Source organism: Parasteatoda tepidariorum, chromosome 4 (genome assembly GCF_982258835.1).
Source record: "Parasteatoda tepidariorum strain Cologne lab strain chromosome 4, Ptep-v5.0, whole genome shotgun sequence".
NCBI classification, from domain to species: domain Eukaryota; kingdom Metazoa; phylum Arthropoda; class Arachnida; order Araneae; family Theridiidae; genus Parasteatoda; species Parasteatoda tepidariorum.
This window is the reverse complement of record NC_141758.1, coordinates 35830959-35854354: the sequence shown is the minus strand read 5'-3', so window position 1 is coordinate 35854354 and position 23396 is coordinate 35830959. Positions and strand designations below refer to the sequence as shown.

The window sequence follows — 23396 nt, the reverse complement described above, 5'->3', positions numbered from 1 at the left end:
TAACACAGATTTCTGACAACATTTAAGTTTAAATTTAAGTTACAGTAAAAATTTTAGATTGATTTCATAGTTTCCTCTAGTGGCTGGAATTTACATAAATGACTGCAAAAGTTTTTCACAAAATACCTCAAAAAATATAATTGTCTAACCAAAAGGACCAATTTTAAACATTCATGAAGTTAATTTAGCCAATGTTACACCAAAAATAGTTTTTTCCTCTTAAAAAAAAGTGTCCAACAAATAAAAATGGTTTAAAAAGTTTTAACAAATAAAAAAGGTTTAGAAAGAACGGTTACCTTTTAATATCCTAAAGAAATGGCAGAAACCTATAAGTTATCTTATTCTGTGTGGAAGCAATTTAGTGTTTTGATGCATAATCAAAATTATAGCGTATTGTTTTAACAGAAAAAAGATAAAAGTAAGTACATTAAACTTTTATAGCCAACCTCAAAATAATTTTTCAAGTATTAAAGTATTTTCTTAAATTTGTACGACATATTTCAGAAACAAAATGATATTATCAGTAACATAATGTTATTAAGTATATTACTGAAATATAAGATTGTCCAAATTATATAACGATCACAGCTCCGGTAGTTTATTTTTCCATATATTTATTATTTAAGAAATTAAAAAAAATTATTATAGTGTTAGTTTTATTTGAATACAAAACTATATTACATACGCTGAGAATATTTAATGCATATAACATTCATCAGTAGAGTTCAGAATTAGCTGCTTTTGTTCTCACTTTTGCGCACAAGCAAACATGCAGCGCAATGATTCTTGTTGCTAAATTAAAGATTTATACTTAACCATATAATGCATACCAATTATTTTCGCAGTATATTGTTGATTGTTACAAACAGAAGCATAGTCAATAAAGACAGCGTAATAACAGAAGCATAGACAATAAATATATTTGAACAGGTGTCTGCAGCGAATAAAGAATTAACGGATGTGACGAAATAAATAGCTCTTTATGCAGATAATTAGAAAGATAAGAAGAGTTTGGAATAACGTATTGCCTTTGTGTAAGTTTTTGACAATAAAGAATAAAAGAAATGACAATTACGTAATCATTAGAGATTACGTTAAGAAAGAATGTAAATGGATAAATTGATTAAAAAAAGCCTGTTAGGGGGATGGAGAGAATACAACATAAGTAGGGGGAAAGATAATGTTGTACAGAACTAGACCTCTTCTGTCTCGTTGCCGTTTCGGTTCCATTAACATTTTGTTCTCTTCCTTTTCGGCTTTTCTGCTGAGAAGGAAAATAAAAGAATTTAAGAAATTTTTTTAAAGATACTCCAATGTAATCGTAATTATCCTTATTTCTTTTTCAGAGACTTAATAATCATTTCCATTCCATAATCATTTCCGATTTTCTATAATAACCATTCCCGATTTTCTATAATAACCATTCCTGATTTTCTATCAGTGAAAACGTATAGAAACGTCTACATGACATTTAAACGTCTACATCAGTGTCAAACTTATGACTTTTGTGTACCCTTTCCAAATTTTTCGTAACCCTGTGTACCTAATACAAAAATGAATGTATTTTTTACTATAAAAATTGCACAAAAGTTAAAAATCACAACTGGCTGCTGACACCACACCACTCATTATTAACTGTCAACTCTGCAAAAAATAGCCAATAGAAAAATATGTAATCTTAAATTTTCATGGCTAGCTTTTTTTTTTAAATAAAATGTTTTGAAATTTTCGTTTGTTGCAAGATGTTTCGCATAAGAACGCGTACCCCCTCTAAACTATTCCCGTACCCCTGGGGGTTCGCGTACCACACTTTGGGAAACACTGATCTACATGAATAAACTAAATAAATTATTGATTATAATATATTTGAAGAGTTAAAGACTATCAATTCATAACCCCTATGACGCAAAAGTAATAAAAGGAATGGAAAGTTTCTATATCAAAATAGTTGAGCTTAAATAGTAACGTGACTGAGTCGGGAGATGACTGAAACGGCAACGAGACTGAACAGCGGGAGCAACTAGTCATGTACTGTAAAAAAAAAAAAACTGGATCAAATTACGGTAAAAAATATTCTGCATTTCAGGGTGCCGTTACCTTTTACTGAACAAAAAAAGTGATATACCTCAATTTTTGCAGTAATAATTACCATAAAATCACGGAATCACTCTATTTAAATAAATATTGCTGAAGAAATTGCCGTATAATATTTTACTGTAAAAATGGATTTCACCGTATAAATGGATTTTACGGATGATGTACCCAAAGTGTCAGTACTTTATACGGTAATTTAATCTGGAATATTTTTCAGTATGGCTGTGTTGTACTGCGGGAGTTCCAGAGGTTCGAGTAGCATTTGCCTACTATGAAAAAGAATTGGGAGTCACATCAAATATGAAATGTTCTCTGTGATAGATTTCCCAAATGAATAATTAATGAGTTAAACTCACTGCACATAAAGAGGCTTCAGAGGTCGTTTCAGATGTTTCTGTTATATTTTCATTTAAACGATTATACTTTTGATTTACTTATTGATTCCCAATTGAATTTTGCGTTAAAATCTATGCAATCAAAGTAATGAATTTAAAAAGTGTTATATAATTGTTACTTTTAACAACGTCTATTATTCTCCCTGGTAATTACTCGTAATTAAATAGTTCTTTTAATAACACTCAATCGAACGTATCCTTAATACCGTTTACATAAACGTTTTGATAGTGTATCTCTCTTATGGTCATATGCTGTTAATTCAGAGCATGCGTACACGAATGATAGAGGATGATAAACGATGGAGGATTTCTAAAAGACTTCAATATACGTTTATCAAAAGAAATAGAATCTATGGTGTTCTTGTTCGCTAATGTATGTCTAATTGTTATTCTTCTAATATACAAAAAATTAATGTTTCAGGCATTTAAAGCCAGGTTTTGGAGATTTGGAAACAACTCCCGATTCTGAGCCGGAACAAAATCTACAGAAACCTGGTGCGACTCCGGCCTTGCCGCAGTATCCCACAGGCCTTGTTACAGTTCTTGGTGGAACGCATGTCAAAGATGGCGCCACTACCGTTTATGAAACCAAAGTCATCGGTACATACATTGAAGGAAAATATGCACAGATACTCCAAAGCACATCTCAAATTATCTTCCCTGCCAAATCGGATGAGCTGTCAACGCCAAAACCTAGCCAGGCCAAACAAGCCTTCCAGAAATCGGCAAGCATTCAGATACCTAGCAGCAGACCAGCGCCTTCAGAATCTAATAAAATTCCATTGGATCCGTCGTCCAATTGGCAAAAGCCCATAAGTGGTAATGAAGCCAAAGAATACAGATCAACCACACCAGATAGGTAAAGTAATCAGTAATATATAGTTCTTGGAGATGCATGCTGTTAAAAATATAATCTTCCCTATTCGTTGATAACACAATCAAACATTAATGCTTTATTTATACACGAATACTTAATATACTTTATTATACTATATACTTCAATGAATACTTCATACATGCTTTAGTACCGAATCGAGTGTTCATACACATTTTTAAATGTGTAATTAAATTTTAACTCAAATAATTGATAAAGCCTACAAGATTCAGATGTTATTCCATTCCATGAATTATTTTCGCTAATTTCGGCGTGCGTTTGGAAATAGTCAGGCTACAACGAAAGATTGTTTACAATTTACCGGAGAAGGTAAAAGTTTGTTTTCGCCTCGTACTATACTAAACATTCCACAGAAACAGAAATTAATAGTTAGAAAAAGGCTAGTATGTTTTTAGTTGTAAAACAGAGATAATAATGTTCTCGTGAGAACACAATTATAAATACATCAATTGTATTAAATAATTTGATTGATTTTATTAAGCCTAATTCGAATTTTATTAGGCCTAATTCAAATTTTACTAAGCCGCTTTGACTTTATTAAGCCTAATTCGAATTCATATTTATATTCTCTCTGAGCTGAGTGTATATGTTTGTTTAACAAACTAGTTTTATTTTAAAAATTATTGAATATATGCATCCTTAAGTAATGAATAGCCCATAGTGCAGCTTTAGTGGAAGGTAAATAAAATACCAGCCGACCTAACTACCTCTATTAATGATTCTTACTTTGTATTGTATATATGACTAACAATATATGACTCTTATGTGTACCTATCTTACTGTAATTTTAAATTTTAATGTTACTGAATAACAAAAAGCGAAGTTGCTACTTTACATCAAGTAGTGTAAAAAACAATCATAGTGTAGTGAAGCATCTAGATACAAGTGTTATATATTGTGTTTAACTACACCTCTTTAGTGTTAAGTAGTGGCAACCGTTTTTGGCGTTGACAAAATAAGGTTTGACGAAACTGAGGAAAATAAATAAAATACGATTCACTACAAAATGAAGAAAATTGTGATCACCGCAAGGCGATCTCAAGTTACCCATTGGTAAAAAGGTTGTTGTCTATTTTTTTTTGTAAAAGCAACTTAATTATGTTTTCATCTTGGGCATCTTTAACTGTTAATCCTGAACTGCTCGGTACACAATTTCGTAGACGTATTTAAATGCAATTCACACACATTCTGTGTAAATTCTTTTAATGACTGAATAGACATTGAACAGTCATTCGAGATCAATATTAACATTTTTGGATTGGTACAATGGTGTTTGATGGAGATTGTAAGCTGCATCATTCACCCTTTTCGGATTTACAAGTTCATACAAGTTGTTCAAATATGATTTGAAAGCTTGGTTTTTTTTTCAATTTTACACGAATAGTTAATGAATCATTAATATTGCATGAAAGACAGTCTACGGTTTTGTGCAAGTTATTGGGCACGTTGACAATGGATCCTTTTATCCCTAACTGGTGATCAAAACCCAGTTCTCGTATTTGCATGAAAGGGGTTCGGAGAGTCACCATTCGCTTTTCGGTAGGGTTCAATTCTCTCGACCACTTTGGTACTTTTGAGAGGGACGGGCTTCATGCTTGCGTTAGCTTCCATTTGTTTGTAACGTTTAAGGTATTCCCGTCTACGCTCTTTGTCTTTGACTTTTTCAGCCTTAAGTAAGTTTAGGCCTAGGCATCGTTTTTTTTTTGGCTTCTACTGTAACTTTTGCGACCGTGTGAATGAGTTTGGACCCTCTTTACGCGTGATATTCACCTGAATTAGTATTGAAACCGATCCAGTTTGAAATGTAGGTTAGAATTTCTGATTCTTAATAAAAATAAAAATATCGTTCGAGTGATGAAATTCTCTTTTATTCACAACTTTCTCGTTTATTTTATGGGAACTCTCTGGTCCCATATCTCAAAAATAAACTCACCAACTTAATGCATAACAAAATTAAAAGTAAAAAAAAAATTCTAAGAAACTTATCAAACAGCAGCGGTCGCCATACCTACGCATGGGCACTGTTTACTATTATTCTTGATTATTGCAGTTGAAAAGTGAGGACGCCATGAAATCCAAACCGAAACCCATTTTGCCAATGGTTAATATTATAAAAGTATTTAATACAATCGGCAGATTCATGTAAATCATCTTATGAGAGCATAATTATCCTAATGATGCAACTAAAAACATACATGCCTTTTTATAACAGTGTACTTACTTGTTTTTGTGAAATATTCAGTATCGTGACAGGCGAAGAAAACATACTTTCACATTTTAGTAGTATACTTTATGTACGTCACACTAGAGAAGCACTATGGATAATAGGTGACGGTCTGGAAAGCATTCCTGAGTATGATCTGAAGACATGCCATCACAATTTCGATCCTCTGCAGAGTGGAGGATTTCTGCTGCCAGTAATGCTTGATTTCATTGATCTACTGGGAACCATGTACGATCAGTCCACTGTGGGATCTCTCGTCTTCTTTGCAGGATTGCAAACAAAAAATATCGATCGTCAAACTGTTTTCACTGCAACATTGCGCCTGTTTATGCCAACATTGACGAAAATAATTTATGAATGGAGTAAATGCATCTGAGCTTGGTGTAAGCAATATCAGTTATTGGTATTGAGATTTATTTACTCGCTCTAGAGTATGAGTGAACGCGCGATTCGGCATTAACCTAAAATAACACACAATGTTTAAAATTTTTCAGCACTAAATTTGGATGGATATCACCACAGTTTATACAGTGTAGGTAACCAAAATGTCACTAGCCAATCTGATTGATGTTTCAGCAGTTATTTTTTAGGTTATATGTAATACTTTAGACGTAGGCTATATTTTGTCTACTTTAGAGCAATTATTAAGTTATAAATTGTCACAAACTACCATATTTAATTTGAATTCCCAAACAACTTCGATTTATTTCTCAGAGGAAAAGCACTGCTGGCTGTAAAAATTGAAGACATTTCTCCTTTACTGGAAAATGTAATGCTCGCATTTTATAAGGATAAAGCAAAAAGATTACATTTAATGGAATAAAATTTCTGTTGCTTTGAGTAATAAATTTCAAAAGTTACGTATAAACTAGCCTTTTACATGGTAACTTTTTAAGACAACAATTTTTTTGGTAGATTGGAACTCTAATGAGGAATCGTTAGAAATTTATTTTCTATTACTCTTAAGTGTAATAGAAAATAAATTAAATAGATTTATTAAAATCAGTTATAAATGAAATAGTTTTGCTACCAGTTTTTCTTCTTTTTCAGTCTTCGGATTCTTGCATCCAATTCAAGGATGTCTAGGACTCTTCAATAGTAGTAGTTTATTTACGTCACACAAAGACTACACAATAAGTTATTGTTGATGGTTTGGGAACTATCCCTGGAGGATGATCCGAAGACATGCCATCACAAATCTGATCCTCTGCAGAGGAGATGCTCCTTCGCTTCGGGAGCTTGACGACCTCCACACTTTGCAGTAGAAGAGTTTAACGAGGACCGATGTCACGCATCCTCGGTCTCTACGCAGGCTGATCATAGTGGTCACCTATCCTCAACTGATGCTGATCGACTTCGGTTTTCAACTGGGAACCGCGTCTTTACGTGACTCTATGACTCTGCCTCGTAAAGCAAAGAGTCAATATTGAGCCTGTTTATTGTTTACGCAATTATTTACGCAAATCAATGCTCATCGTCTAAGTCACGGTGTATGCAAATGATTAGTTTCTAGCAGCGAATCCCCCTCATCTCATAATATAAAATACTTAGCAGCTGAATTGGTAATTTAAATGAAACATACCACCAAATAATATCCTTGTTATAATCTGTTGAAATTTAGAGTTTTAGTAGTCAATGGTAATTTTTATTTTACACGAAGTCCCACGCACCGTTACAGTGATTTGATCCGACGTATTTGCACGTCTAAATAACACCTCCTAGAAGAAGGAAGACCTCAGCACGTATCAATTTAGTAGACCGACGTAGCGAACACAAACTGTGCAGTGGATGAAAAATAAGAAAGATGTCACTACGTTCGGGCTACTAAGCTGCACAGTGTTGTTAATTACGAAAGATGCATTAAGCTCGGACTACTAAAGGGTCAAATTTCTTGTTTATGGTAACCCGTACTGCTTCGCTTTTCTAGGAGGTATTGGTCAAACGCGCTTGATTGGATAAAGTATCTTAAAAGATTCTTCAAACTACTTTCGTTATTGCACATTTGCTGAAATTTCTGCGATTTTTTGCAATTATTTTTGCTTATACATTTTAAATCACTAATATCTCCGAAAAAACTGATGTAGATAATTTGTTTCAAATATATTATTTAATTATCAAGATCTAATCACATAAAAAAATGTGTTTGATTTGCTAGTAATAATTAATTTGCAATGAAAATTTGATATTTGAAAATGAAATTTGATATTTTTGAGGAACACTGCATTATTTCAAAACTTCTGCCTCTTTTATATTTTATTTTAATTCTCATAATTTGAAATTTAAAAAAAAAATATTTGCATCTAACTGAATTTTTTAGTTAAGTCTACTGTAATTATTATTTGTTAATTTATTTATTTTAAATAAAATTATATTAAAAATTGTTTGCATGGTGTTTTTTGCCACAGTCTGTACCTTAGAAATTAGCAACATAAGTCTTAGATACTAAAACATTGTTAGTTTTTCAAGTAATTATTTCCTCTTATGTATCCTGGTTTAATTTATAAATTTCGCTGACCTTTTGCACTTTTTCTAAGAAACTTCTTTTCGCTTTAAAATTTTTTTGGAATATTTGAGACTTGAGATTATATCAGTTTTAAGCTGTGATAATATTTTGGGAATACTTTTTTGAGTCATGAAAGATTTTTGAAGAAACTTTTTACAAAAATTTCAAAGTTCTCAGTTCATAATTTTTATAAAAAAAATACTGCTGAAGATATGTATTAACAATTATCCCAGTGTAAACATGTGTATACAAATATTCTGTGAAAATAACCCTGAAGCATTATCTTGTTTTAGATGCTGAGAAAAGGTACATTAAAAATATCAGTTAGCATTATTGGTATATGCCCTACCGACTCCACTTAATGCATTTGTGGTTTAGAGAAAAGTACATAGTTGTGAAATAATGACTTAGAATGTTAAAGGAACCAAAGTTTTTGTGTCCATTAAGAAGGAAATTCTACAACGCGATTGGTGTAACTGTACCAGCATTAAAAGCGTCTTGTCGAGTGTATTATTATGTGTTCCAATTTGAGGAAAAAAAACTAAAATTTTAGTAAAAAATTTAGAATCAGAAAGGAATAGAAGGGTTTCATCGCTAAATAACTTGAAACTGACAATGTACACTGTTAAAAATTCCAGATCAAATTACAGCATCAAGTACCGGCTCTTTGGGTGCATCATTAGTGAAACTCATTTTAGCGTAAAATATTACACCGTAATTTACGGTATGTCAGACTTTTTGTGCTCTGATATGTTCCAGTAAAAATAGATTTTACGTTAAAAAGTACCGGCACTTTGAGTGTTAGTACTTTTTACCGAAATTTGATTCGTAATTTTTTACAGTGTATTTAAAGAACATGAAACCTAATTTTATTAAAAAAAAATTCATGTAAAATCATCATTGCAATTAAATACGCTAAAATTTACAGTTAATTATCACTGATAGTACCTGAATATACTGTAATAAAATGCTCGTGATACTTAACAACTGCATATCTGATCTCAAAACTGACTAAACACGATCTAGCAGACCCCAACCTGCAAATCTACACCTAATAAGCATTCCATCCTTTCCCTACGCAATTAGAATATAAACAAAAACTCAGAACGCAGTAATTCTCGTGCCTTATTCACTAATACTATAAAAAAGCCAAACGCGTGTAGTTGTTTACTTGTTTAAATACCCGGAATAAAATTTGAAACAAAAATAATAATTTGAACCGAAAGTGGAGATTGATGGTTAAACGTCTGTGAGCCATTATTCGAAATTATAACGGGCTTCGGCCGCTATTTAACATCATTTAAAAATTGAAATCAAACATTTCAAATTGAATTCCGGTTCATGTGGTCATTAACTCCTGGAGTCAGGAGTACTAGTCTCGTATATGATGGCGAGGGCTATAAGGGGAACCAAGTCAACACTTGATCACAGTCCTGAAGGGGTTAATGGCCGGAAATTCTATTTTTCTTCATTTTTAAAAATAGGCTAAAAATGAATTAATATGCTAAAAATGAAATGAACTGATTTAGAAAACTAATGCTTCAATTGCTATTGCATTTCAGTATAACTTCTTTGTTTCAGTAAATCCCAAATTATCTTTTTTGTTTTAGTTAATTCTAATACATTTTCTTTGTTGTAGTTAATTCTAAAACATTTTCTTTGTTTTCCAGTTAATTCTAATATATTCGTTTCTGTTAATCCAAATATCTCTTCTTTGTTTCAAATTCATCTTTTTGTCTTAGTTAATTCCAAGAAATCTTTGTTTAAACTAATCCCAATACATATTCTTTGTTTCAGTGTCTCACTATATTTCCATTGTTTCAGCTAATACCAATATATCTCCAATGTTTCAGTTAATCTCAATGTAAATTCTCTGTTTCAGCAGGGAGGTCGATAGAAGAACAGACGAACCTGTCAATGCAAACACAGTTCTACAATCATCTTTCAAACTTCCCGACGGTGGATCGCCAAACAGACTGACTATCAGACCAACTCAATCATTGGACAAGTCCTTGTCCAGAACATCTTACAGACTATCAAGACGATTTAGGCCAACACTCGCTACGGACATTCCACCGGAAGAAGAGAACACAGTTCACGATTCACAGAATCCCAGGAACAGACAGCAACCGAGATTTAGATACGTCCTCCCCAGAAGAAACACTCCCACAGTATTTATTATTATATTTTATTACTATTTATTATTTTAATGTTATTTATTATTTTAGTGTTATTTGTTACTTTTTTGTCATTTATTATTTTAGTGTTATTTGCTACTTTATTGTCATTTATTATTTTATTGTTATTTATTTTTAAAATTTTTCTGTTCTTATTTCTGCTAATTATTGTTTAATATTGCTATTAGTCGTTTACGTATTTGTCTACTATTATTAATATTATTATCAAGCTATTAATCCTGGAGGAAGTGTCACGACTTTGTGTGACAAAAATATTGTGATGAGTTTTCGTGACCTTGCCTCCCGTGTCATTTTTATCTGCAATCTTTATATTTTGTTTATGCAATCTGAAAAAGTTAAACAAAATGATCACTACTGGTCTGTCGAGTTGACTGTAGTCCGTCTTGGGTTAAACCGGATAATTCCTGGAATAATTTTAATTTGTGTCGTAATAATAAAGGGCAAGTGATTTGAAATCAAGCATAGTTAATTGGAAAATTTTGTTCGACCATACGTATAAATGTACACAAAATGCATCTTAGTCTTAAAGTCGTCGGAAAGGTATCAGACTAAAATTTTTAATCAATTGTAATTAAGATTAGGATTGTCTTTTAGATTAGGTTTGCTAATTTCTAGCAATTATGGTAAAAGTTTTTAAAAAATGTTTCTTGTGTATTTTGACATCAGGTATACTTAAAACGCTTCTTTTTGGAATATATTTTTAAATATCTAAAATTACAAAGCATATTGCTTCTTTATCAATCATTGGCTTATATTGTTCTCTAAGGAAATTTTTTTTTATAAAATATGGCAGAAATTTTTTTTTTGTAAATATAAGTAGTCCTAAATTAAACTGATTGTTTTATAAAATCGTTAACTGCAAAACAGTTAATATTAAAAAAAAGAAACTTGGAAAATTTACATAACAAAGCATAAACCTTTTTTCTCAGAGATCCCTGTTTCACAAGATCTTTCTACCGATATACGCTATAAGCTAGCTATAGATTTTTCTGCTGCGTTTTCCAGCATAAAAATTTTGTTTTGGAATTGCGGCATCGGTATTTATTGAAAGCGATTGTTTTGAAAAAACCTCTATGTATTTTCCTTCCGTTGGAAGATTTCAAAATTCAAGATTTCCTTGATTTAAAAGTTTACTACTTACTGTGCCGTCTGTTCAAACTTTTTGAACTGAAACAAAAAAAAGGAAAATGTCAGACCAATTCAATTCAAAAACTGCTTTTTTTTAAAAGAAAAGCATAAACGGTTTTTCGTCACTTTTATTTATTACTAGGAGGCTTCGCCCCCTGCTCGCTGGCGCTCACCGACCCCCGGAACTGCTTTCGCATTTCATTTCGGATTGCTTCGCAATCCAATGCTCGCTTTGCTCGCTCATTGGATACGTTCTTAACGTCTAGTTTTTGCATACTTTTTTGAATACTGAAGTTCCGAAAACTTTTCACTGTAGAAAATTCTAAACCTGTACATTTCAATATTAATTTGAAATTGCAAACAGTTCACATATTTTTCCTAATCACACTATTCTAAAATTCAGTTGTTGAGAAAAGTAAATGTTGTAAGTTTTGTTTTAAAGTCTTTCACACCAGATGGCTAAAGCCATGTGTTGTAAAACAATATGAAATAGTAGTCTGCCACTGAACGCCGGATGTAAAGCATCGGCTTTGATGAAGATAATTTTGTATTTTTAATTCTCTGAATGGCGCCACCTTAATAATATGGAATTTTTAAAATAAATGTATATAGTTTTGATTGTTGCTGAAGCCCATCATTTTGTGTTTTCATCAGTGTTCAGAAGCAGAACAACTATAAGTTTTTTATTTTATCACAAAAATATAAAATGTATAAAAAACAAAGAAAAGAGTAAGAAAATGAGTATAGTCATAGAAAAAGTTAAAATTATAATATAGTATTTGTCAGTTAAAATAAAACTTTTTGTTTAAGTCATTGCTAACAATTCAAATTTTTCCGAGGCAATTCAGAAGTATAAATTAAGGTAGTATTGTTAAGTTGAAACACAATATTTTTAGTTTTGATGTCAACAATACAATTCAATTTTTCACAAAAACGATTGTTTCCTTTGTTAAGTTCAATGTCAACAATTCAAATTTTTCTGAGGCAACTCTTAACCTCTAAATATTATTTTTTTATGTACACATTTCTAAATGTCAGTATTCAACCACAAAACAACTTAAAGTCCTCAAATTTAGCATGAAGTTGTAAAATGTAATGAAAGAGGGTCATAGCAATAATGAAAGTAAAAGTAAAGTTAGTAATGTAAAATTAAAACAATATTTTTAATCAATGAGCCAAGTTCTTCAAGAAGCAGTTGTAGAAGTAGGTTGTTTATTTAAAACTTTTTATAGAATTTCTTTAAGAACACAATTGTTAATTTGGGCATTTGGCGATACAACAGTTTTAGAATTGTAGGATTTGTTACGTCAAGCGCTCAGGTATCATAATTTTGATCTAGTTGCGCTTCTATGTCATTTTGATTTATGTTGCTAAGTTAACTTTCAAAAAATTCGATGGCTGGCAACAGCATTTTTATTTTTTAAGTTGTTTATTTTTATTTCTTTTAGAATTTGTTATTTTTTTAGCGAAATGTTTTTTAACCTAACAGAATTCTTTGCCGACTGTTTTCTCTATGAATGAAGAAAATAAAGTAAATATTTAACTGTTGTGAAAAGAATCTTATTTAGTTGTACAAAGTACTTCAGCCAAAATTTGGGAGCCACGTAAGAGAATTATATATATTAGATCAGAAACACATCATTAAAAGGCTTTGGTGTTTTCAAAGCAAAGCAAACGTTGCCACCGGCGGAAAAGAAATACAGCCAAAATTTGGGAGCCACGTAAGAGAATTATATATAATAGATACCCTGTAAATGTAGTCGTTTAGTATATAGAATAATAAAAAAAATATTTTTTAATCGTTATTAACTAAAAACAAATATTTTGCACACAATTGTAATCCTGTAGCTTGAAGAATCATAAAAATTCTTCGAAATTGTGATTTACTCGTGATATGCAATTTGTACTGTAATGCTAATTGTTTAACACAACAATTCATAAAAACACTTGTAGGAAATTTTTAAATGCAAGACGATTGAAAGTAATTAAAAAAGAAATTAATGCAATCCACAATTCTGTCACTGAAAGCTTATTATCTATTGTGAAATGTAAAAACATAAATTACGTAAAAATTCGGCTATAAAGTAGGAACTAAGTCAGTCGTCTGACATACCATAGTTTAAACATACATTTTAATTTTCAGAAATCATTGCAACTCGCGCTGTAAATTTAGCTTAAATTTGCTACAAAGAAAGTTAGAGGATTAACTTCTAAATGCAAAATACAATAATATATTTTTTCTACTTAATTAGTTAATTTTCTTTTTATATTAACATATGTTTCAAGTAGCTGTTGATTTGGAAGAGGTTAATTTATATTGCCAAAGAGACGGGGGCCTTAAAAATCTTAAGAATAAACTAGTTTTACTTTAGGAGCCCAAAAATAAATTTTTTGTGAATATTATAAATATTTTTTACTTGGTAATGGACCTGATTTTGATTAACAGACATAACATTAAGTATTTGCCATGAAATTTTATGCGAGAGCACATATTATGTGTAAGAATTTTCATATTTAAGAAGTGATACGCGTAGTCTATAAGTAAGCCAAAATATTAAGAATTTTAATATTTCTGAACTATTTCTTCAGACTTAACTAAAGATAACAAATCATACAAAGCGCAAATATAATATAATATATGCTATATTTTAATATTATAATTGTTTCCTTCTAGTATATAATATATGTTAAATTTTATGAAATCATTTATTGTATACGTTTCTCAAGTTATATTGCTATTTAAAGTCATGAAAGGTCTATTACTTTTAACACGCAATAGACCACATAATTTTATATTATCGATTTTCTTTTTCTATTACATTCAAGCTTTTTATTAAGATATCATGACCCAAATATAGTTCACGTATTTACTTACTCATGAGAAAAAGTTAATTAATGAAGCTACACTCTACTAACTTTGCCAGGTCTATTACTTTTAACACGTAATAGACCACACAATTTTACATTACTGATTTTCTTCTACTATCACATGCAAACTTTTTATTCAAATAAAAAGGTTCAAATATTTACTAAATTCATAAGAAGCAGTTAATTGACAAAGCTAAATTAAATCGACTTTGCCATTTCTTTTACTTTTAACACGTAACAGACCACACTATTTTGCATTATTGATTTATTTTACTACCACATGCAAACTTTTTATTAAGGTAACATAACTCAGACGTGGTTCACATATTTACTTCATTCATGAGAAACAGTTAATTAATAAAGCTACACTATATTAACTTTGCCAGGTCTATTACTTTTAACACGCAATAGCCCACACAATTTTACATTGCTAATTTTCTCTCACTACCGCATGCAAACTTTTTATTAAGATAACATGACTCAAGCATGGTTCACATATTTACTTTATTCATGAGAAGCAGTTAATTAATAAAGCTACACTATATTAACTTTAAAGAAATCCGTACAGAAGAGAAAACATTAAAAAAAAACATTTTTTGAAAATCAAAAATTCTCGAAAGTCTCAAGACTGTTTATCAAAATGAAATCCCCCTCACACAGAATTATAAAAGCTAAAAAGTGTAGTGCATTCTATTGAGTAATTTTAAGTAGGATTATCTTTGGTAGCATTTTTAAAGACCCTTAATGTCGTATATGATTGACCCTTTATACAAAATTGTAGTTTTTAAATGACTGTAAAAATTTTTTTTGTAAACTTCTTAAGAACAAAACAATTTAATAGACACGATATTTTCTGTCAAGAATTTGTCTTGGGCCCTCAGCAGTCCCAAGCCCCAGCGCAATTGTTCCTCTCTCCCAGGGCTAAAGAGAATAGAAGGCCTAGTTCACTCCGCTCGTCGAGCTGAAGCTACGATTACCCTCCTCATGACGTCACTGTGTCCACAGATCTCGGAGATCGGAAAGATATTATGATAACTTTGCATCTTTCTCTTCGTAAAAATAAGTTAGACTTTTTCTGGTAATTAGCTTTCAAACTTTACGTAATTAACACATTATTTCCGTTCATAAACATGGTTCAAAAATACCTTCTTGGCCATTATATTAAAAAAAAATACCATTTTAAACTTATAAAAATATTTTACTAGTTGGCGAAAATGACACTATAAATACTTTATTTTAAGAAGTTCAGTTTTAACTTTAATTATTAAGAAAAATGAAAGCATATATCGACACTTTTTTATCTACATATTCTTTTATAACAATAAGTTGAGTTAAATTTAGAATCCCTGATTTTAAAATATGCTATTAATTTGTTCATACTTAATCATTAGGAAACAACATCAACCTTAAACGCTAATTACTCAAACAAAATAATAATTTAGGCTCATAATGACATTAGAAATTTTACAGTTGCTTATAGATATTTAAATTTACTATGATATAATTTATAGATATTTAAATTTACTATGATATAATTTATAGATATTTAAATTTACTATGATATAATTTATAGATATTTAAATTTACTATGATATAATTTATAGATATTTAAATTTACTATGATATAATTTATAGATATTTAAATTTAAGAGAATATAATTTTCAAAAAAAATCATAAGCATTTAGAATAACTACATTAAAAATATGTTATAAAATTAGGAGAATTTCAACTATATACTATATATTTTATTAATACTTTTTATTTACATTTTAATTTTCTTTGACTTTATCCATTTTTTAATTTTTTTCACCTACCTTTCTTTTTGAAGTAACGAGGCGGTTTCTATTTAGATAGTGAATTTTTATAAAAGTTCTAAACGATAGAATAAACGTATTGCTGTTTTATATTAAACTGTGTCATTTCGGAATCCATTCTTTACATAGTTGTTCATTTACTTTAGGGAACACGGGGAAAATTAAATTTCTTCCTTTCGTTTTTCTATCAGAAATTTTTCAAGTTGCAATCGAGCAAACTGGCATTTCTATAATAGTTTTAAATGTTTGTAAATTCACTGCAAAAACTGAGGAAAGTCATTATAGAAAAAAACAAATGTCTTAGAATATGTCACAAAAAGAAATGTTTCAATATTAGTAAGAGCTATTAAGGCTGAATGTTCCGTTCTTGAAGTAAAAGTGCGAACTTTGCGCCAAAGTGACGTCACTAGAGAAAATCGTAGGATTGGCGCGGCGAGAGTTTTCACAAAGGAGTGAACCAGCCCTTCTATTCTCTTTAGCCCTGCTCTTTTTCCACTCCTTGAGAACGGCCTCGACTATATCGCATGCTAATTAGGTGTATAATTTTCTTCCATATAAAATAGAAATAGCTGCTACTTTTTTACTGAAATTCAAATATTTCAAAATTTTCCATAGAATAAACATGTGTATCCGGTCTTACCTCACTATAAGGATAAAACCGGATGATTTGACTTTTTCTAGGAAAAAAAAGTAGCACATGTATGACTTTTCAAGAATAATATATTGTACGCAACTAAATAATCATTATTTCGATTAAATCTGAAAGATTTTTTGGTCGAGCAATTTAGCTCTTAACAGATTTTCAAATCTACCGTAAATGCTTATTTACTAAAGTTATTTTAAAAGTTATTTTATTAATTGAAAATTTGTAAAATATTAAAAAAATGTAATTTGACTTTTTCGTTTTTGACGGCATATTTCTACATTTACTTTGCGTTAAAAATTTACATAAAATGAAAAGTTATACCAATTCTCATAATATAAATAAAATTATATGCATTTTTGAAGAAAAAAATCTAAGCCAACAAGTTATTAAATTCCAGAATAAAAAATAGTCCTTGATCAAAGATGCCTCAAATTTGGAATCCACCCTTATGTTGTAATTTTTGCCTGGACAATAATTAAAGTAACGAAAATTGACAATTTTTTTTTTCTTCTTCGAAACAGCATACTTTATTTCCCGGCGGAATTTCGATTTTTCACCCTCAGAGAAGGGGAGAGCCACATTCTGGAAAATTGTCTCTCTAGTTTAGGCAGAAAAGCGGTCAAAAGTTTGGATCTCTTAAAGATAATTTCAATTATTTTTTGTATTCTGAAATTAATTAAAATAATCTATAAGTTTTTGAGTGCAATAGTAAAACTTGTTTATCAGAAAACTATTCATAGCAAAATATATTTTTTGTTATTTATTTAAATTATGGTCTAAACTATTTTGAATTGTAAGTTGCACAAATATTTACGCAATTTTAAGCTTAATAATTTTAATTGAAAAAACTCTAAATTTGAACAGAATAAGTTGAATAATTCTTGTCACATTTTAAATACGACTGTTTTTAAAGTTTTATAGTCCTGAATCTATTAGGTTGATTTTGTTTAAGTCAAGCTAGTTTTCATTTGAAACAATGTATTTTAAAATCAAATATAAAATGATGTGCACATGACAATTCTATAATTTTTCTGCTGTTATTCTAATAAAAAATAATGAATAATTTTTAGATACTATATTTTTCTGGAAATTATCTCTGGATATACCAGTTTTACAAGTGTGCAAAGTTCTTTTTAATTCGCTTCAATGAATACATCAATATGGTGAAATACGCAAAAAGTGAAATTAACATTAACGGTCCCAAATTTTCAATCACTCTCTTGCCTAAATTGTTCAGACCAAATTTTCCAGATTGCAGTTTTCCTCCTCTCCATATTTCGACGAACAAAAATCCAAATCCATCAATAAAAAGGTGTATTTGTTCAGATAAATTAATTTTTTAAAAATTTGATTTCATAGCACAAACTATCATGTACTCTTGTTGCCTAGAATATTTAAGATTGACCTCTCGAACTATTACAATTGATATCTCGAACCATTAAGATTGCATCACCATAAGGTGAAAATCCCATTATCAAATTAAAAGTTATGGTGTATCTTTTTTATTTTGTGCAATGTACATTATGTAATTCTAAAAGCGGAGACCCCTTAACAATTTTTGATTTTACAAACGGATTTTTAAATACTAAGAAGCAATCTTAATAAACTAAAGGGTTGATTTTAAATATGTTCTTTAATTTGTGAACACACCGTATATTTAGTTGTAAAATCAAATACTAAAGAGTACTTTAAACGTTCTGTCGTAGAAATCAACTAAAGAGCAAATTGATTTACTTTTAGGTCAGAATGAATTACCTTATTGCCTTATTGATCTCATAATTTTAAAGAAAATGCTCATAAAAATGATCATTTCTCTATTCATGAAAATTATATAAAACTAAGTGTATATTACAATATTTTTTAAAATTTTAATTTTTGGGTTAATCTTTAGCTTATATGCTTGATGAGTGTTGACGTCTAGTTTGAAACAGACTCTCTAATCACGTTACAAATAGTCTGCTACTACTGTATGGTGTATAGATTGAGAAATATGTCAAATCATGAGAAATCAATTGTTTTAATGATTTTTTTTCACGCTACTTTTTTCTCCAGCTTGGAAATATGAGGGTGAAACTTAACAGAGGGTGAAACTTAACAGAGAAATTGAGGGTGAAATTTAGATGGGGAATTCCTTTTGAGGGGAGCAAGAAGGAAGGGGTAAAAGAATCTCTGTGCACACTTTATTAAAATGTCTGAATTTGAATTATTGAATGGTTGATTCAATAATTCTTACATTAATGATTTGAATCAATGAGACGGTCGTTTCAAATCATTGATTAAGCTTTTGATTTTATGAAGTTGATTTCAGTCGTTAAATATTGCATAATTAAAAAATTAACTGTATTATGCTCTGATTTAACTCATAGTTAATCAATGTTAGCTAAGTAATCGTCAACTCGATGACTTAAAAAATTTGTTTTAATAATGATAATTTTATTATTTTTATTTCTATAAGTTTTTCGATGATAACGATTTGTCACTATTTAATTCCAGGTTCGTTTGAATCGTTTCAAAGTTAAATTGACTGTAAGGAACGACGAAGTTAGTGATTTGGTGACGCCTCAAGAGAATACATTCGACTCTGAAGATGAACTTCTAGACGAATACGATCCTCTTAATCCTGTTGACCCTGCTCGGGTAGTTTATGAAAAGACTACAATTACAAGCGAAGTTACCCTTCACGTAGGTAGAAGGAAATCTGTTCGCACTCTAACCATCACAACCCAGGTACCGAAAACTCGACACAACTATGCCACAGATGTTGGAGCTTTCCTTGATGCACATGACATATCTCCCGCCAATAACAATGCCATTTTTGCCACAGTCAGTCCTTTGGATGATGATGGACTACCCCAAGTGGTTGTTACAAGAACATATACAACAACCGAACGGATGTTGAAAACATCTGTGGTACCCATTATGGAAAATGATACCACGAGTTATCACACAGTAACCGAAAGTTTCTTCATTTTGAAGTTGATTACTGGTTATAAGACACTGCCTGCTGCGGACATGACAGTGTTGCACACAGAGCAATCAGCGGATACTGAATTTGATGAATCCGTTGACCAATTGAGTGGTCTACTGGACGGAGCGGTGCAACTTGAACCGTCACCTAGACAGCAGATTATTCAAACTCCTGTACCTAACGGTTTACTTCAGGCTTCAGGAAGTGGAAGGGAACAGGCAGTCGTTCCCTACGACCAAACTAGAATTAATAACCACATCAACAGTAACAATGACTTGTCGAATTCACTGATGTCTTTGGGAGCGGCGCTTCAACAAAATCCTCTGGCGGCAGTGTATTTGGGCCTTCAACAGCTGAATAAACACGCCACCCTATATTCAACCATCACCAAAACATCAACTTATATCCATACAGATACCATCTACAGCACCAAGGTTGTTAGCTTTTACGATGGGCGTCGAACAAGAACGAGAACACTATCAGAGTCTCTTTCAACAACAGAAAAGACAATGACATCTCTCACCACCACTGTTGAGCCGTACTTGAATACCCAGCTGTTTCAGCAGCAGAATCACCTTCAACAAATTTTAGGTGGATCGCAAAACGGAGGAACAGGCCCACAGGTGCTGGCACCTCCACCCCAGTATAGTACAGTTACCTCAACTTACACCACAGTAACTACAGCAACAAGCTTAAGTACAAGAATCTATACTTTGATATACAATGCCCTAAGTACAAAGTTTCGTACAGTTACCAGTACTTCCCTGTACGAAACAACTATAACAGCGACGACAACAAGTGAGGTTCCACTAGCCATAACAGCTCCACCTGGCGGTGTTTTTCCATTTCTAGGTTAAACATGAGCATTATTCCACGGCAAACATATCAATTACCTCACATATAAGACATGCATTTGACCAGTTGTAAAAGAACTAGTGACCTCAACTGAAAAATGTTTGATTGAGAGTTTGTGATTTGAAAATTAATGCGCAAAAAACACCATATGGCCAATGACCTCAAATGAAAGTGTTTTGTGTTAAAAAAGTGTTCTATTTTGCTCAATACAGCTGGCTACTAACGAACTTTAAATGTAAATATCATAAAAATATTTAATAGGGCAGCACTAACTTTTCAAGATATCTCACCTTTGAGTTTCATTCACCATAGTTTTTCTTCATTAAAATATTTTTAACAGAAATTCATCTGCTTCAGTTGATCAAAATATTTTTGCAATTTGTTGATAAACTTCATCAGAATTTTAAGATGGAACTTCATAGAAAGTTAAAATAATGCAACATATTGATTGATTGCATTGAAGTTTAAGTTACAAAAAAGGAAGTCAAAATGTTGGACACACAACATGTTGATTGAGTTGAGATAAAGCTTGTTGACTAGAAATTTACAGTTTCAAAACATGCTGATCGATTTCATTTGGGTTTCAGATGAACAGGAAGCAAAACATTGTAACAAGTTGATCGATTTCATAAAAATTTAAGTTGAAATACGATTTAAAAAAAAATTACTGAATCATAAGTTCGAAGAAGGAAGTGCAATATGAACATACCTTAGACATTTGTAATGTGTATATTAGTTGTATTATCCTGAGTTGCGAAGCACGTTTTATTAAATTTGATAAAGAAAGCCAGCTGCGCTGTTTGAGTGACGATATGTTCTTTTTCGTTGACTTTCCTCAGGTAAGTTGAAATTGATTTCAATAAACAAACTATATAAAAGGCAAACTTGCTGTAGCTGAAATCACATCAAAATATGTTGTTTTGAATTAAGTTAGAATGGTAACCAAAAATTATTTTGTTAGAAAGCATTCATGTAACCTTAAGAAGAGATATGATTCAACTTAATTTAGATTAAGCTATCCAAATATTGTATATATTGTGTTTGTTTATAAATTTTTAATCAAAATAAATTTGTAGAATTCTTGTTATTGTTTTTGTATTTGTCTTCATTAATCAGCATGACAGTGTGGACATTTTCATTTTATGTGGTCTGAGCGTAACAATTCTAGAAGTTTCGAATAAAGTATTTATTAACTTTTGAATATAGGAAGATTTGAAACCCATCCGAAATAAAACCTTTTGTAGTACTGAGACAAAATTGTCGTATCGGAAGACTTTTTGAGTGAAGCTAACCCCAAACGGGGCTACATGGAGGGGAAAACCAAGAAACTTACCCCTGTTCTCCCGATGCCAGAAAGATTCCCTATCATTCCGCTAAAGTCATAGAATTGCGGGACTTTTCAGAATGCAACTTGTTAACTTGAATTCCACCATAGTTAAAAAACAAGAAGGTGGGAATCGTATTCAAAATCTCTACTACTTTAAATTTTTGAGCCGTGGTGGTTCAGGGGATAGAGCGTTCGCAATCTAATGAGGAGAACTGGGTTCGAATCCTAGACGTGGCTGGTCGATACGAATTCCGCAGCCGGATCACGCCGACCACAGTGCTGACGTAAAATATCCCTCAGTAGTAGACGGATCTTGGGATAGAGTCCCCTTGCTGTCAGGCTAACCGAGGCAGGTTTGTGTGGTTTTCCTCTACATGTAACGCAAATGCAGGTTGATTCCATCAAAAAGTTTTCAAAGAAAGCATATTTCTCCCAATACTTCATCCAGGAGATATCTTGTCTTTTACTGTCGCAAAATTTAAAACTCATTAACATTAAAAATCGTTTTAATATTAAAAAATATAAAAACGTATTTTGCTCTTTCTTTTTATGTCGCAAAATTTAAAACTCTTACAAAATATAATTATCTCAATTTAGTTTTAACATTAAAAAAAATAAAAACGTATTTTGTTCCTTCTTTTTCTGTCGCAAAATTTAAAACTCTTACAAACTATGATTATCTCGATTTAGTTTCAAAATTAAAAAATATAAAAATGTATTTTGTTCCTTCTTTTTATGACGCAAAATTTAAGACTTACAAAATATAATTATCTCGATTTAGTTTTAACATTATAAAATATAAAAACGCATTTTGCTCTTTCGTTTTATGTTGCAAAATTTAAAACTCTTACAAAATATAATTATCTCGATTTAGTTTTAACATTAAAAAAATAAAAATGTATTTTGTTCCTTCTTTTTATGACGCAAAATTTAAGACTTACAAAATATAATTATCTCGATTTAGTTTTAACATTATAAAATATAAAAACGCATTTTGCTCTTTCTTTTTATGTCGCAAAATTTAAAACTGTTACGAAATATAATTATTTCGATTTAGTTTTAACATGAAAAAAAATAAAAACGTATTTTGCTCCTTCTTTTTCTGTCGCAAAATTTAAAACTCTTACAAACTATGATTATCTCGATTTAGTTTCAAAATTAAAAAATATAAAAATGTATTTTGTTCCTTCTTTTTATGACGCAAAATTTAAGACTTACAAAATATAATTATCTCGATTTAGTTTTAACATTATAAAATATAAAAACGCATTTTGCTCTTTCGTTTTATGTTGCAAAATTTAAAACTCTTACAAAATATAATTATCTCGATTTAGTTTTAACATTAAAAAAATAAAAATGTATTTTGTTCCTTCTTTTTATGACGCAAAATTTAAGACTTACAAAATATAATTATCTCGATTTAGTTTTAACATTATAAAATATAAAAACGCATTTTGCTCTTTCTTTTTATGTCGCAAAA

General features: G+C 30.7%; 1 protein-coding gene across 2 annotated transcripts in view; it reads left to right on the top strand.

Annotated features, from left to right (window-relative positions):
* Positions 1–21676, top strand: part of LOC107447719 (uncharacterized) — a 97910-nt gene extending 76234 nt beyond the window's left edge. Inside the window, exons 3-5 of one of the 2 annotated variants that reach the window (XM_087160917.1) lie at positions 2911–3348; positions 9997–10282; positions 19260–21676. In XM_087160917.1, coding sequence (XP_087017043.1) covers positions 2911–3348; positions 9997–10282; positions 19260–20591 — 2056 coding nt within the window. In that variant the 3' untranslated portion in view covers positions 20592–21676. Of the gene's footprint in view, positions 1–2910; positions 3349–9993; positions 10283–19259 lie in introns of both variants that reach the window. The other variant, XM_087160916.1, reaches the window with a different exon arrangement.
* The last annotated feature ends 1720 nt before the right edge of the window (positions 21677–23396 follow it).